The 18,072-nt window shown below is 36.6% G+C and overlaps 1 protein-coding gene across 2 annotated transcripts; it reads left to right on the forward strand.

Annotated features, from left to right (window-relative positions):
• The first annotated feature begins 4,055 nt into the window (after positions 1–4,055).
• LOC148848396 (protein transport protein yos1-like) lies at positions 4,056–12,353 on the forward strand. 2 transcript variants are annotated; one of them, XM_088951245.1, is made up of 3 exons: positions 4,062–4,240; positions 5,189–5,266; positions 11,785–12,353. In XM_088951245.1, the coding sequence occupies exon 3, from the start codon at positions 11,788–11,790 to the stop codon at positions 12,016–12,018; it is 231 nt and encodes a 76-aa protein (XP_088807371.1). In that variant the 5' UTR covers positions 4,062–4,240; positions 5,189–5,266; positions 11,785–11,787; the 3' UTR covers positions 12,019–12,353. The 2 variants fall into 2 exon arrangements, with proteins under 2 accessions (XP_088807373.1, XP_088807371.1); XM_088951247.1 differs by lacking the exon at positions 5,189–5,266 and having other exon boundaries at positions 4,056–4,240.
• Positions 12,354–18,072: the final 5,719 nt, after the last annotated feature.

Genomic DNA, 18,072 nt, shown 5'->3' on the forward strand with positions numbered 1-18,072 from the left:
GAGCTTCTTATTATCTCATCTTATTGAAACCTTGATTTTTCCCATTACCTAACATCTTAATTCTTTGTCAAATTCTTCTTCCATTGAGCTCCTTAAATTTCATGTTGCATACATTTTTATAACACATCTGTGAATGATGGGAAAAACAACTCTTTACTTCATGAATGAGCAGTTAGAGTCACTGCCCACCAAAATTATGAAAAAGGAAGTGATGGGTCTCCCAGATAATTGCAATTAAACCAAAAAATGACTCCCAGACCTTGTCACCATAGATCTAGGTAAGCTGAGAGAGAGAGAGAGAGAGAGAGAGAGAGAGAGAGAGAGAGAGAGAGAGAGAGAGATAAGGGGTTAGGCACCCTTTCTCTGTTCAGTGCAAATATTACTTCCATTTCCTGAAATCACACAAGAAAAAGGTAGCATAAGAAGAAATTTGTCTTTTATTTGCAATGGATGGGTACTTCTATAACCGAACATCTCTTCCTTCCCATTTAATCTCCTTTTAGGTGCAAGGGCCTGAGCAAAAGGGCGAGAACCACATCCTCACCCCTTTTCTATTAGAAGCCCACAATCTTACTTGGTTAATCAACTAGAGGAAGGAGAGAGACCTTTAATTGCTTCCTTTGATTGCAAGAAGATGCAGACAATCTCTTGTCCTTAAGAAAACCCAAAAGAGTAGTAAAAATAAATGAATGAAACTGCAAAGGAGATGAGGTATGAATCTCTCTCTCTCTCTCATGTCCCCCTTTCTTCTCTTGGCTCCATTTCCTCGATTAACTTCAAGTCATCCCTTACATATTCCACTTGACCTCCTCCTTTAAGACCCTCTACTACCTCTTCTTGGGATGTGTGCCATCTATTTATAATGGGAATGAAGGTCGGTTTTGTAAAACTTCAAGTGAAAGGGGGTTTTAGTAAGTTGGGATTTGGAGAGCTAGGGTAACTTGGAAAGTCGACAAAATAAGGGCAATTTAGATATTTGGGAATTCAGGAAATGGTGCTTTGGTAATTTAGTCAAGGGGCATTTTGGGAAAACAGAATGGGGTATTTTGGTAATTTGGTCAAGGGGTACCTTAGGACTTTAGGGAATGAAGGGTACCCTATAAAATTTGGAATGATGGGGTATTAAGGGTAAATTGGAAAGATGGAGGGTATTTTGGTAATTTGAAAAATGAAGGCTAGTTTTGGTGATTTGGAATGGAGGATATTTTGGTCATTTAACATGATATGTATTTTGGTCATTTGGTATGATGAGGGTATTTTGGTAATTTAGTAAATTAGGGGCAGTTTTGGTGACTTAGAACAGAGGGTATTTTGGTTATTTAACATGAGGGGTATTTTGGTTATTTGGTGCGAGGAGGGTATTAGTTGGTTCAATGATGGCTTTAGAGGATTTGGGGTTTGAGATTTGAGTTCTTTAGGTTTTGGAAGGATCATAATGGTATGATCAAGTGTTCAGGGGTGAGAACATCAAATGGCAATATAGGTTTTAAATTTCCAATATTTGATGATGTTTATCTTTTCTCTTTAGGGTGTTTTTAATGATGAATCCAACCTGCACATTTGTCTTGGTAACCATTTCTTTGATTAGGCTTCTTTTCTTCTTTAAGAACTTCTATCTCTTTTTTCTTTAGATGCTTCTTCACTAAGAGTCTCCTTTCACCTCCAATCTTGATTATGGATGAATTTATCAAGGCAAAGAAAATAACTGGTTTGGGCAATTTCTTGATCATCAATGTTAATTGCACACTATTATGACACCTTTTTTCTAAATCATTTTCCCATTATTCTATCTTTGTGTTCAACCCATCTTGAGCGCGGTGAAATATGACTGAAGGGTTCATATAAGTGTCAACCCAACGCATTAGAAAGAGATTGGTGATGCATAAAAAGAGGGTAAATTGCTAAAATATCCCCTAAAGTTTTTAGTAGTTGTTGAAACCTTCCTTAAAGTTTGATAATTGTGATAACCACCCCTGAACATTTTGACATAGTTGCATGTAAATCCCTTTTGTTAGAATCTTCTAAAAAGAGAAATGAAAATGTCTAAAATGTTATGCATTACTTTTGATCAAAATGTTTATTTTCCAAATTTTCTCCTCATATGAATCGCTACCCCAAACCCCCAATCTTCTTCTAAAATTCATTTATTTTCCAATTTTGCCATTCATATTAATCATTCAAAGGCAAAGTTGCTACTTTAAATTCTCTATTTTTTTATTGTTTGTAAAATGTATTGCAATTTACCCTAGAATTAGGAAAGTTGAATATTAGTACCTTGTACTTTGGTCCTAGTCTCACTTTGGTCCCCAAACTTTAAAATATGCAAATCTAGTACCTAAACTTTCAAAACATGCCAATTTAGTACCTACCAATAACCAACCGTTAAATGACATGAGAAAATATACAAATGCCCTTCGGATGTTGATGATGCGTGATTTGGTGCTCCCTATTGGAGTACAGCTTGGATGCCGAACTAACTAGGTCTCTTGGTCGAGTTGCAATCGAAGATAAAAAATTAGGGTACCCAGGCTGCTTTACTCTGTGTGGGCACTTTGATGCTTAAGTTAGCAGAGAGTGTTTGAGTATAACTTTTAGTGCTTAATCACACGTCCCTTCTTTAATAGGGGGTGCCTTTATATAGGTGCAAGAAATCGGGAGCCTCACGTAACGCATCCAAGATCTCTAGGAGGACGTGTCCACTATCGTCGGATGTAGTTCCTCAATCGGAAATGGAACCTACATAAAGGGATGAGGCTTATCTAATCAGTTCCAAAGCAGATGGCACAGGGAGACGGGTCTGTCAGATGAGTGGCGTGATCCTGGAAGAGTCAGGGAGACCAGGCACCACATCAAGCAGGTCAGCCATTGGGTCTCAATCAGGTCAGTTAGGCCTCCCCTAAAGTTGAGGTCATAAGCAAGTCGCTCCTTCTAGTGTCAAGCTACCTGACTTGGCAACGAGCAGGCTGCTCCTTGTGCTTAGCTCCCTGACTTGGCAACAAGTAGGCCGCTCCTTGTGTCGAGATCCCTGACTTGGCAGTGAGCAGGTCACTCCTTGTGTCGAGCTCCCTAACTTGGTTATGTTCAGGTTGCATGGCTTGATCTCCAAGGTAGGTCCAAGTCATCCTACGTGGCTCCGAGGTATCAAGTGACTGGTAGAAAGTGCCACGTGGCGTGTTTGTCAATGGAGGGCCAAATTCCCCTTCATCATCATATGTCATCTAATTTATGTCACAGAGTAATGTTCCAATGATGGGCTTTGGTATTAATGTATGTATTTAGTTTTTTATGGTTTCATATATTGCTTAATGCAACTCTACATTGTTCACTCTATTTAGTGTCAAGGTAGAAGATGATGAACAATGTTTTTTGAAAGATAATTTTGATATTTTGAAGGTTTTAAATCACACATACCATCACATGATATAGATAATTTAACGGACTAGTAACGATATGTACTAAATTGGCATGTTTTGGAAAATTTAGGTATGATAGGTTTTGAAATTAGGGGACCAAAGAGAGACTAGCCCAAATTATAGGGTACTAAGCTACAATTTTTCATAAAAAGGGAAAATTCCTGATTAGTACCCTGTACTTTAAGCCTAGTGCTGTTTTGGCCCCTAAACTTTAAAATGCAACATTTCAGTATCCAAGCTTTTAAAATGTGACAATCCAGTACCTATCGTTAACTAGCCGTTAACCAATCATTAAGTGGCATTTGAAAAAGACGCAAATACCCTTCAAGTGTTCTTTAATTTTCTTTATCAACCATCTAAATATTGACAAAAAAATTAAAAGTCCTAAATCATTGCTTTTTTCATTTAAGAAAATTGGGGTCACATTTGAGTGGACATTTTGGTGACCCCAATTTTCTTAAATAAAAGAGGAAAGGATTTGAAACTATTAATTTTTTATGAATATTAAGATAGTTGATAAAGAAAATTAGATGACAATGAAAGGATATTTATGTCTTTTTAAAATGTCACTTAATGACTAATTAACTATTAATTAATAGTAAGTACTAGATTCTTATGTTCGTTAATGAATTATCTTATTTTAAAGTTAGGGGAACAAAGTGACATACAGATTCCGATCTGCACGCGGGAGTGGTGTTAGCCTTCCTCCTGCAGTCCTGCTTATTAACTCTCGCCGTTCGCGAATTACTCTAATCGGTGCTCCTCGCACTTTCCCGATTCAACCCCTTGCCGAACTGCTCGCCGCTCCGATAGCTCGCTGATAACTGGTATGGGTCTCTCGTGTAGTGCCATTATAAATTCTTGGTTTTGTATTTTTCCGGCTTATTGTGATTTGGATGTAATAATCGAAATGGGTTCATGTGATTCCTAAACTTTATGTTGTTTTGTCGATTACTTTCTCATGTCTTTATCTGAGCATGAATGTGTAGATAAGTTTCTTATTCAGACTTTCTTTGATTTAAAGAATTTTTTTCTTATTTTTATTTTCCCTGCTTTTCATGCAGTAGAAAGAACTCCAATTTTTCTTTAATGGTATAGATTTAGCGTATTTAATGGTTGTTGGTATATTATCGGTCACGAAATTAGGTTAGTAGGTAATAAGAGGGATCGTGATGTTTGCTGTGGTTAGTTTATCTGCTTGAAGGTAGTGGAGATCGAGATCAACATCGGTGTTAAACCTTTTTTCATCTGGAAGCTTAAGCAAGACAATAAGTTGTGATGGCCTTGGAGGCAACAGTTGAGGGAAACATTGTACTTAGCAAGGGAGTTAAGGGTACAGTTTAAGTGGGCAGAATTTGGTCTGTTTAGCCATCCTTTGGATAGTTATAGTTGTACTTTTTTAATCTTCTTAGTGAAAGTAGAGATACCAGAAAATGAAGAGTAAAGATTGTACTGAGAGACCCTTTAGATGAGAAATTCTCATCATAACAATTTTCGCTATGAAATCCTTTAAATTTACGAACAAGTGTGCCCATGATCCACATGCGAACATGGACAATCACGTCATTTCGTGTTTTAAATACTCACAGGTCAAGAAAAAGCCCTGGTTCGAACTTCGAACGTTTTGGGTTCTCCTTCTTCTTTTTTTCCTTTTTCTCTTACAATAAACCGATCTTTCATTTTTCATGTTCTCTTATAAACACTCATTTTTCTTCCCTCTTCTTCTCTTAATTATTTTTAGTCAAATCTGTCTTTCTTTGTTCTGTCCTTTCTAGTGACGCAGAAGCGACGATTCACTCCACAAGAAAGCACATCCCATCATTCGCTCCATTTCCAGGAACGCACATCCACAGGTATGCTTTGAATTCCCATTCAATCATTATGGTCTTTCCTTTTTTTCCCTCTTTCTATTGTTCTTGAGTTTAGAGGTTGAAGGATTTTGGAAAGCCTCTGGTTTTTTGATCGACTGATTGGGCGTTGTGGGTTCAGAGCTCAACCCTAGATGCTGTTTTTGGCCTAACTTGATAAAGTTGCCGCCTTTGTCATCATATTCTATTGGAATGCAATTTGTTTTGAGTTTGAATTTTATTGATCTCTTTTCTTAATTCTAATAATCTCTCTCTCTCTCTCTAATTATTGTTGTTTATTTATTTATTCATTTTTGGTTGGTTGATTGATCTTTGTCTTTCAATTTGATTGCTTTAGTTGATTTTGCATTGCTGGGATTTCTTATTTCTTACTGTTGAGAATAGGTATTTCAGACTGATTCGTATCAATGGGACATTGAGCTTTAAAAGAAACATAAAACAGAGGAATTGGAAGTTGGATTCACTGGAAGTTACGAAGATTTAGTGGCAATAGCTTCTTTAGGAAATACTAGAGCATTCACAAAGAGGAGTTGGTGGATGAGATTGATAGTTAAGTTGGGAATTGCCTCCATTTGCTTGGGCTGTCTAGTTAAAAGAATCATATGAACCAAGGGTACTGGATGTGTATTTTCCAGGATTCATATTTTGCTTCAAAGTTGGGAATTGCCTCCATTTGTTTGGGCTGTCTATTGCAAACTTTAGCATTTACATTTGAAGTTATATACACAGGATTCAAACCCTGCTTTGAAAAAAATTATTACATGGCAATTAGCAACATATGTGGTATGTATGCTAGCATAGAAAAATCAAAGACCGGAAGAAATAACAGTAGAATTCAGGATTCAAAGAAATTTCTCTTCATCTTCTTTGGCACACCTGCTGGGGAGATGTTGAGCTTAAGGCAGAAATTCTAGGGAGCATTTTTAAAGTCAATTTTGATTGCAGGTGGTAAATTCCAACCTAAGAATTCTTCTCTATTGTTTTTCTATTTTTCTTCTTCTCTTGTTTGTGCTGAATATCTAGAGGAAAATTAACAAGCCACAATCCCTACACTTGTCTTAGTGTGAAACCCTCAACTTATTCTAATAAGTCAAAGGTTTCATGTGAAGTAAATCAGTAATAGGTGGATGATCATGTTTATTTTTCTCTGGAGAGTATTAATTAGATTTACCAAAAAAGTGAACAATAAATTAAGAATCAATATGGTAGAGTAGTTTGAAGTGGATTCATGTTTAAGAGTTGACATGGTTTTATGCATTTCTCATTTGAAGATTTGATCTAAGGAAATAGGGTGATGTCAAACGTGATTCGGATTTTGAGAAACAGGAATTAGATGAATGTGTCAAATGCATCTGCGAATTCTGAAAATGAGAATTCTCAGAATCCATTCTTTTCTTGAAGGATTCTGAGAATCAGAATTTTTAGAATTGATGCCAAATGGGGCCTTAATTTTCTGTATCTTCTTAAGAAAAGGTCTCATTGAGATAAAAAACCTTAAAATGCGTGGATGACAATGGGAGATTATTTTGCCTAAGAGGCTTCTGGCATACTCTTACCCACTTGAGATATGACCAAATTTGTGCCCCTTACAAAAATGATTTCTTCATGTAGGAGCCAAGCAAGAATAGGAAGCAACTTGTAAAAATGTCCTACTTGTGTGTGTGTGTTGGGGGGGGGGGTGATTGACCCTGTTTGCTTTTGTTACCCAATCCTTTTCTTTTCTCCATGCATTTGTATAAATGCCATCTTCTTGTCTTCTTAGTTTAGCTTGCCCCCCATTAGGATTTCAGTTTCAAGTAGGGCTTAAGGGATCTTGGGAGTGAAGAGGTAGTGATTTTCTTTAGACTTGCTAAAGGATGTCTTTATGGACCTGAAGGGTGTTGATGTGAGGGTTTTGGGAGGCCAGTGCAAATTGTACTTTCTTTTTCTCATCTTATGTAGATTGCTAAATAGTAATGCCTCAAGTCCTCATTCCTCCTTGTCAGAGGCTCAGAGCTATCTGATGTGGTCCCACCTCATCTCTATTTGAAGGTGATTTAGAAGAGTAAAATTATTGGTGATTTATTTCAGCAGAGGATAAAAGGCTTGGTTCCTAAGTCCTTCCCATGTGTTTTTCATATGTAAGAATAGCAAAGAATTGGCAAATCATGTTCTTGCTTCACATTACAATCTAGTGACTTAGATTTGGACTTACTAGAGTAGCCTTTGGAGGAACTTTGTGTACCTGATCTGCCTACTTTATGCTTGTATTTTTCCTGTTCTCTTTGTCCTTTCCCTCATCCCTATAGATGGAGTGTCTTTTTATTTTTAACTAGTGAAAGACCCCATAATAAGTACGGGGAATTAGTAATGTTAAAATTTACATTATGGAATCATTAATGCTAAATTTATACTTATTAATATTTTAAATAATTATTAAAATTTCAAGAAATATTTATTTAAAAAAATATCTTTTCAATAATTACTAGAATATGGATAGTTTTCTTTTGTTATGATACGTAGAGGGTTAATGATTAACCGAGATTGATAGAATATAGGCAGAAGTAGTTGTGGATAACCACTTTTGCATTTTCTGCATTTTTTAGGAATGGATTGAAAACGGTGGTAGTGGGTTGTGGGCTTTAGCAGCAACTTCTCAAAAAATGCCACGTGTCTAGCTTTTCAGAAAAATGTGAAGGCCATGTGTCTGAATGGTGGGGGGCTGTAGCCTGGTAGTGGGTTGTGGGCTTTAGCAGGAATTTTTTAGAAATTGCCATGTGCCTAGTTTTCTAGAAAATGAGAAGGCCACTTGTCTGAATAGTGGTAGTGGGCTGTGGACTTTAACAGCAACTTCTCAAAAATGCCATGTGTCTAAATTTGAAAAAGCCACGTGTCTGAATGGTGGGGGCTTTCAGGTCTTTTTAAAGATTTTATCCTTTGGAACATTGGTTGCATAACATCAATGTGCATAAGGTAAATTTATGAATCCACTTCTCTGCTTAGATCACTTATTTCTGCTCCTTGTTTTGCTTCCACTCTACATGCCTTAAATGTTGAATTAAAAACCAAAAGAATTATCTCATATAGCTCTATCAAAAGTCAAAACCTAACTGAGAAAGAAATTTTACAAATCTTGCCACTGATCCAAAAGAAACAGCATAATCAAAATACATATTGGATCCATAGAGAAAATTCAGCTTCTCTATATTTCTCTTTAGGCTCCATTTGGGAAGAGCACAAAACCCGGTTCGGTGCATAAATGCACTCCAGGTCACTTTTCCCATTGTTTGGTAAAGGTGTGAAAGAACCCCAAAAATCAAGTGAAAAAATGCAATCTTGTCAGTATTTTCCCTCGATTTTGACACATAATTTGTACATCAAAATTTTGGAAGCAAACCTGTGTTCTCATTTTTCCATTGATGGAAATAGAACACTGATTTTTCTCTCTCCATCGCCTCTTGTCTCCGAGGAACTCCACGGCTGAGTGTCATCAATGGCTACCTTCATGCAGCTCTCTTGTCAAAGTGGTTGTCACATCCATCAAGAAGAAAACCCTAAACCCTCTCACGAATGCCTCTTTTGTTATTGTTTCACAACACAAGTTCGTCATAACCCCTGTGATTATCACCTCCTTAATTCCCCTATCCACCAAATACTGCTCCAATCCCTTCCCTTGAAACACACTGTAAGTGTTCTTCTCCACCACCTTGTCGCCGCCCTTCTGACCCAACTTAGGCAACAGTTTCACCTCCACCTGTCTTGTCGATGATCAGGTCGTTGTTCCACCACTCCCCCAGTATGCTGTAGCCTGACAGTGACTTGTGGCAGTGGCGGGTGAAGATTATTGGCACTGAAACACTTTGACAGAGATCGATGGTCATATTGATGGCAGGCAGAATCGGCTTCCTCATCAATGAGAAGTAGTTCTGCATGCTGATTACCAAGAGAAAATGTAGGGAGGCCTGCAGTCACCAATTCCCCGTCAATCGGCTTCCCCATCAATGAGAAGTGGTTCTCTTACTGATCTCGAATTTCTTGTAAGAAGAGCAAGAATCCCCCATTTGGTGAGACAAACAAGAGTTCTCTAACATCCGAATGCTCACGATTACAGTTTGCATTTGCTCTCTTCCCAAATGTAGCCTTATGGTTGTCTCTAACTAGTGTCATCCTGCAAATCATGTAAATCACTCTTTAGAAAATATCAAATTACCAATAATCAAAATCTCCTTTCATCTTCTTCATCATTTCTTACTTGTGATAATACATATGATCTCTGTTTTTATTGTAATATTCTAGTCTCTACATCATTTCTTGCTTTTTTTGTGTCAACAATTTAGTGTTCAAATTTTCTCAATGGGACAATGCTCTAGACCTTAGAATGTGATTTTGGAATTTCAGAGCAAATGTGTATCCAATCCACAAATACAATAACTCCTGACCAAGGAAAAACAGTTAAAAGCATTAATAAAACAAAGAGATAGGCTCTGACCAAGTGAACATCAAGTGAAAAGGGCAAAATTTCTTATGGTGTTTGTTAAAGGAGAGAAACAGCGTCATTTTTCTGGTGTTTATGTTTTCGTCTAATTTGAAGCTTCAAGTATTAATTTAAAATAGTATATCACATGCACAAGTGTATTTGTATTTGTCTGCACATGTGTGGATTGGAGAAAATACTTCCACATGGTCTTGTGTTCAGGATATATTCAGTCTAATCAATCTTCCTCTTGTTCTCCTTCCTTCCCTGGCTATGCACTTTAAGGCTCAGTTTGGAAAGAGTAAAAATACAAATATATACAGTGCAAATACATATGAAATAGTACAAAATACAAAGGTTTTGCACTCTATATTTGTATTTGTACTCTTTTCAAACTGAGCCTTGGGGCTTAAGTTAAAACTTTTAAGATTATACATGATTATAGCTTTATATTATTTCATATTTGGAATTCATATTTTGGATTTCAGATGAAACTATGTAAAGGAAATTTATCTTTATGCTATAAAAATGTTTAATAGTAACAACTTGAACTGTGGTATCAGTGTCATCTTTTTGTTTATTAACAGTTAACAAATGGTTATATTAATCAAAAAAAAAAAAACAAATGGTTATTGGTTAACCAGCCCACCATTACATGAGAAAAATATTTTTCTACTTTCAGGAATAAAGAATAATATCATGAAGCAATGCACAGAGTTGCTTAATACCAGATTTCTGAGAGCTTGTTGTCTAAGCATTTGTATCATTTTCCAATCTAGTGTTTAGGAAAAGATATTCATGACTATCTTGGATGCAATATACACTTTCTAATTAATGAAGACTTTTTTTTGAGAAACTAATAATTAATGAAGAAGACTTTATTTTCTCGGGGAAAAAGATCAAAGTAAAAAAATAGACAGAGAAGGCTGATGAGAAGAGAAACAAAAGTTTAGGTCTAAAAGCAACAAGAGGAATGTATGATGCAGCAAAGCCAGTCTAGAGACACCTGATCTAGCAAGATCATTAGGTTCCGTTTGTTGGTGCAAACTTTACAACTCAAAAGCTGATGGAAATTTTACTTATCATTAATAAAGCCGGTGCAATTTTTTACCATCTTCCTACTTCAATTCTCTCTCACATAAATTGGGGACCACATCATCTTGCTTCCTACCTCACTCCCAAACAAATAACCCTCGTACTACCCCCATTCTCTTTTATATAAGGTGAGAACCACATCATTTCACTTCTCATAAACAAATAAGACAGTCAAATCTGGGGCTAAAGTAAACTGGAATTTACACTAAGCCTATTTGCACTGCCATGCATTTACACCAATGCATTTGAAATTTCCACTGCAAACAAACCTTGCCTTAGTAATAATATTTAGCAGACAGAGAATTCAAATGAACAAGTTCCACTTCAACCTGGAAGTGAAGGACCATGCTTCCCTGATGACATGAACAAGGTGCCACTGGACCCTTGACAACCCTCTTATCCATTTGTTTGGTCTAGGACAACTTCTATTCCAATCCTCTAAAAATCAAGTGACAGAAATAGTTTAGGCTGTGACAGGAGCAGAACTTTGGCTTTAATAGTACCCCAAGCCCAAGGTTTTCCAGTAGAACATGTGTTGAAAGTCCAACATGATTCAATTCACCTTGGAGCCTCTCCTTTCTCCTCCCCTCACCTGAAGCACCACTCCCATGTGGAAAGAAGAGTCTAGAAGCAGAATGCCCCTTCCTGGTCACACTCATGAACACAAATAGAGCTGCAGTTGCTTTGGTGGTAATGTTACAATTGTGATATTTTATTACAAGAGGTACATGCGTATGTTCTCTCATCTACTCGGTGCCATATTTTTTAATACAATTCAATACTTACATTCTTCTAAGGAAGAAAGATCGATTGATGGTCATTAAGTTATCAATCCTACTATACTCTAGACTGCAACGTTTTGTAAGTGATATTTCTGCTTTTAGAATTAGATGCTGAAAAGGTTGAATTTAATTGAAGGTCTCTCTGAATTGATCATGTCCACCTTGCCATGCAGGCTATGGGTTTCTGGAGGCTGATGGAAGGTTTTCTGCTTCTCGCAAATGCATTGGCAATATTGAATGAGGACCGGTTTCTTTCTCCTAGGGGATGGAGCTTTTCAGAAGTCTCAGGAGGCAGGACTAAAACGCTGAAAGGACAGCTTATAGGGCTCATCTATGCAGTCCAGTACTTGAGATTGCCTCTGATAGCTCTCAATATCATTGCCATCGTTGTACAGCTGGTATGGTGATAATGTTGAGCAGGTGAAAGAGACATGATGGCCTGAATACGTTAGTCAGATTTTTGTCCAACAACTCTGTTGTATCTCGTGATATGTTGTGGTTAGGTTGGGAATGTTTGTAAGATTACTGAGGTTTCTGACTCTTGCACTATTTGAACCATGCACTATTTGAACCATTAGTGTGTTGGATGTTTATGCTAGATGCTGTAAGGTTTCCTTTCAGAGAGAGAGAGAGACTTCTGCTGAAACCATTTCATCCCCCTTCGTTGGAGGAGAACCGGTTGGAATACCATTTTAATAGATCCAATTTGTAATAGAGAAATGTCTTGTTTAGTTTCGATTCATTTTTATACCTGATATTGTTTCATTTATTTCCTTTTTGGCCCATTCTAGGTTTCAAATAGCATATGAAGTATTCAATACTGATAGAATTAGGCCACGATGGACACATTATATTCTCTGAAACTAATTAGGGCTGTAGCCTGTTGGTATTCCTACTGTATGATCTATTTATCCTTGTGCATTGGGAGTCAGTCTTACAGTGTAGACCAAAAACCTGTTGTAGTTTGACTTCAAACAAATGGCTTATTTATTACAGGCAGTTGACCTCTTCTCATCATTATCATAAAGATAAAATTAGGAAAAAGAAGTGAAACTCTGATTATTATATGTTACGTGGTTCATTACCCAAACTCCATTAGAAAGGTAGGGTTATAAAACTAGATTTATTTGTGTTTGGTTTCCCTTCCTTTTCCTGCCTTTTCTTTCCTCTCCCTACATTTTCTTTAAAACCAAACGAGATCACATCAGTGTCCCACAGGCACCCCACATGCACATCTCAGTGTGCATTGGATGTTCCCAATACACAATTGGGATGTGCTGTGGCTCAAACCAAACACAGCTTAAAAGTGAGAAGGTGGGAGCATTTCTTCTAAAGTCTATTAGGTTTGTATTTGGATCATGGGAGTGGAATGTGAATTCTCTTTGTGCAGGCTCCTTTCCCATGTTTCTAATTCCATGAAGAAGAAGAAGAAGAAGAAGAAGAAGAAGAAGAAGGTGGGAAGGGCACTGAATTTATAATTAAAAGGTTCATTACTCAATTGTTGGCCTTAGACCGAATTTATAAATCCAATTAAAAGGTTCATCACTCAATTGTTGGTCTTAGCTCTCTGTGGGGGTGTTGGAAGGGTGAGCTAGACAGACATGGGGCTGGAGCTAACCTTTGGGATTTTTCTGTACAAAGTGGCTGTTCTGGCGTCGCCTCTCAGGCTCAACCTGCGATCTAATGTCTTTTAGCCTGATATTTTACCATAGCACCAAGCATGAGCCCATAATTGATAAATCCAATTCTTCCCTCCAATTCCAAATACACTAATCTGAACAAAGCCAGAGTCCGGATCTGTTCCTCACACCGTCTTCACAGCATGTTTTGGATGCACATCGAGAACATCTTTTATACTTGTATTTAATATTCATAGTAAGATGTTTCCATTATACGGTGGGATGACTGTGGGATTGGTACGAGGAATGCTCTATGAGGAGCAAATTCCAATTAGCCACAGAATGGGTTTAAGTGGAATATCGACTCCTGATATGTAACTGCCGCTAATTTCCCTTTTCTCTTTTGTTCTTCCTTATTTTCATCAAATCCAAATCTGAAAATATTGGACTCCCAATTTAGGGTTACCAGTTGCCAACCTTTCTTACTCAGATTTTTTTTACCAAATATTTGATTGTTCAGAAAAAGGGATACACCTAGGTTCTGGACCACCATGAAGAAGCAACAGAATCTCGGTTTCTCCTCAACAAGTTGGTTCTTGCACCCACTTCACAACATTTGAGCTATTGGGAACATCATCTCATGAATAAAAATATACAAGTGTGGAAATATTTCCAATATTATTAGCTTGTGAATGGCCTAGTTACGAAGATGGTCAATTGACATCCTTCCAAATGCACAAAACTAAACCTCCGGATTTATAGTAAAACAAAATTCTCCATATTATGGCCAGTGGGCCTCGTGCATCCTACTTTGCCTCACCCGTTCCTCTATTACCTGGGATGGTTGAACTGATGTACTTTCAGAGACTGCCTTTTTACAGTATTTTTGGCTCCAATGAGCTTACCGATTTTATGTCCAATCTGGGTTTAATAGTAGCCCCTTTCTTTGTGTTTTATTTTTCTTTTTCACTCTTTTTTTTATTTTTTTCTTTTTTACAAGCAATTGTATTTGAATGGTCAATCACGGCATTCTCATTAAATTTTTGAATGTACTAATTAGATTAAAAAAAAAAAGCATTGACGATTTTTTTCCTTGTCAGCTGGATCTCTGGGAGTCATCAAACTGAGGGCGTAACTGAAGTATATGTTTGGCATCAGTACTGCAGATATAATACTGTTTTTGCTGTATATGTGTGGGTTGGAAGCACTGTTTTTTGAGAAAATGGTCTCGTTTTATTATTTTTTTGTTTAGAAATGTTGCTATCAGGTAGGACATTTTCTAGAGCAACAACAACACCTTATGTTTGGTACCAGTTCTCCATATCTGTTTTCAGCACAGGTACTTATTATAGGAAGTCAATGTCACTGCACATCATGTCCTCATTGACAGCAACCAGTTACAATCTGATAAAATGCCGAATTCAACATTGTTCTAAACCACACATTCTTGATTTCCAAGACATGACTTGGAGCACCGCTTTTCATGGAAAAATGGTTGCAAACATATTGGCGTTTCCTGAAACATTGATTTTTCCAACATGACACTCATGTATCATTGTTTTCTGAAGCAACAACATCAATGCCAAACACTGCCAAAATTACATCGGTAGGACTTATATGGGCCAAAGAGTGACCTCAACCCGAACCAGCCCAGCATTTATCAAATATTTGTTGAGATAGAAAGGTTGCACATGAGTGGGAATCCCTAAAATGAGATCTAAATTCTTGCCTCAAATGGTTCCGATCAACCCTTTTTATAGTTGCCATCCCTTTTTGCATATCCTTAATTATTAGGGTGTCATGAGAAAGATGAGGACATGATTAATGTGAGGATATTTATTTGTTTTTTTTTTTTCAGAAAAGCATCTCACTTAGTGCTCATCTTACTGTTGAGGGAGTTTCGATTACTGAAATAATCTCTGTTGGAGGTAGATGACCCTATGATTTGGTGTTTTCATGACTTTTGTGCCATTCGTAGAGATTGTTCAAGCTATTTTCTCCCAATTCTCATGGTTATCTTCTTCTTTTATTCAAGAGTAGTCTGATTTATATATATATATATCCTTTTTTTCTTCTTTGATTTCTCTGGACTGTAATATTTATTAATGAATTCTGCCTTATGGCTTCAAAAAGTAAAAGTTATGCCTGATCAACACAAGCGGTTATGGGAAAGGCATGACGGGAAAAACTTTGGCCGTTAGGAGCTAACAGTCTATGCTGTTGAGAGTGCTTTTGGGAATGCCACGTTATCTTGACAGTGGGAAAATTAGTAATTTCTCCTATTTTATTTTGATCAAAAAGAAAGACATGGGCGTGAATAAGTGAATGTGTCTGGCCCAAAAACGAGTCCGGATCTCCTGCCCACGAGAACTCTGCCCATGTTTATCGCAGTCACACATGGAGAATATCCCATCCTCTACATAGTATTGGTAGTGTATTGTGGGTAGGCGTGGGCAGAGTTATCGTGAACAGGAAATCCAGAGTCCCCAAAAACACTCTCAACAGGAAAGGTTGTTGGCCCCAACAGCCAAAGTTAACTCGACAGGAGGGACCTTGATATCAGATCAAGCAACTTCCCCAAGCCTTTGTCTATTTGTTAACCTAGACACATGCCACCGTTTGCATTTTAATTTTCTAATATCTATTTTTTATAATTTCATTAATAAATTTATATATTAGAAATATAATCTAAAGTAGTTCTTTAGGATTAAGAGGCCAATTAAGTAACCATAATGGCTTATTGCTTTTTAGTGGATAAAAATTAATGTTGGTGTTTGATAATAATTTTCAGACCTTAGAAGTCTGAAAATGTTACTTTTCATATGCTAGACATGTTTGAATGTGTGTTTGAATAGAGGTATGAAATGAATTTTCAAATCTGAACTAATAAGACACAGGCCAAGCATTGAACACGATAGACACGTTTCAGACCTGGCCAAAAGACCAAAACAACCTTAAAATGATCTGAACTAATAAGACACGTTTCAGGCACTATTCATCTTCTCCACTTGACGAAGCAGCGAACCAGTGACAACAAGCTGCTTCCTCTGGCCTTCTTCTTCTTCTTCTTCTTCTTCTTCTTCTCTCTCTCTCTCTCTCTCTCTCTCTCTCTCATTTCTTCCCTTCGTTCGATTCCCTTGTTCTCATCACCCCTTTGTCCTCGGCGCTCCCCTGTTCATCACCACCGGCCACCACTCTTCCCTCTCTCTCTCTCTTGCAAAGACTAGTTGGAAAACATCCCATTCTTCTCCCTTTTTCTCTCTATCTCTTTTAGGGGTAAAATAGTAAAATCAAGCAATTTCAGATGTTGAAGAACTAATCTAACACAAACAACCTTATCTATTGTTTTGTTTCTTTTCGTAAGGTATCAGGTTGTATGTATCGTTTCAGAAAGAACCCGATATATGGAATGCGTATAAATCATTTGTTCCGTTTATTTTTGTATGTATTGGCTAATACAAGCCCATATTGGGCCGTTTCGGATATGTCAATAAGTTGGTTCCCCTTCTTCCATTAATTTGTTAATCCTATGTTTATGTCTAACTTTTTTTTCATTAATTAGTCCAATATTTAAGACAAATTTAAATTCAAATTTGAATTTTAGCACCTAATTAATGATCCTCTCACTCATTAATTTCATTATGTTTGTATAAAAAGCTACAAATATTAACAATTGCAAAACTTGAACCTTGGTCACTAGATTTTAATACCCATAACTTTGCCACTAAGCTACTCAATTTTATTTGTTATAATTATATACATTTTTAGATTTAAGTAAATTTTATTTTTTCTTAGTGGTACTTATTAATAAATGCTGAAATTAATTATTAAAAATCATATACTAATAAATATTAAGATAAACTATATTGGTTATTTGAAAATTGATGTATATATTTATATTTTAGTTTTTTTTTACATTTTAATTATTTCATCATTTTTCAACGGTTATTAATTATATTTTAATATGTAACATTTTATTTTCGATATTTGAACTTGATTCAATCCAATTTCAGCATCATCCGCGCCTACGATTTTACTTTATTTTATTCAGTAGAGAAGAACATTCTGAAAACTTGGAAGTCTACCATGGTCTATCCATTAAAAAATAGAAAGATTTCAAACCAAATGTTAACATGGTGAGAGAAAAGTCAATTATGAATCCAAATGCATTTATTACAAAATTCTAAAAATACTCTTTGATGTGACTAGAAAGATCCAAACAGCTCATATGCCGCAATCAAGCATTCAAGCTCCCAAAACAAATAAGAGTCAATTGCAAATCAAACCATCGAAGTGCATATGCTAATGCTAGGCATTCCACTTTTGACTTTAAAGACACACCATGTGACGTGCCCCCTTACCGCCCTCCTACTCCCCTGCAGTCGTCTCGCTTTCAAAATCGCCAAATTCTCTTTTCTAAATTGGGTGGCGTAATTATTTCTCGCGACTAAACATTGCTGTCCTCATCCCATCCCATGCATCAACCAACGTATAAAAGTAAAATTAAGGGGGCCATCTTTGTTTGGATTTTGAGAGGAGAAAGTTGGTTAATGGGATTTAGATTTTCATTGTCCAAGAATTCTATGTTCATTTTTAAGATTTATGTGATGATTGAGGAAAGTTTATTTTTTTTGGATACTCCATCTCTTAGGTAGGTAAATAACTTTTTCACCTAAGGAGAAACTTGCCAACGTTTAAATAAGACAAAAGTGTCCATTTTAATAATAGATTTTTATGGCTAAAATACTTATTGCATTATTTACATGAGAAATAAAAGAACATGGATAAATGCACTTACCTAGGTAAGTGTTTCCTAGGAAAAACTTATCCAGATAATTGCAT

The sequence above is a fragment of the Nelumbo lutea genome, chromosome 6 (assembly GCF_056320005.1).
Source record: "Nelumbo lutea isolate HS-2025 chromosome 6, American lotus-T2T, whole genome shotgun sequence".
NCBI classification, from domain to species: Eukaryota; Viridiplantae; Streptophyta; class Magnoliopsida; order Proteales; family Nelumbonaceae; genus Nelumbo; species Nelumbo lutea.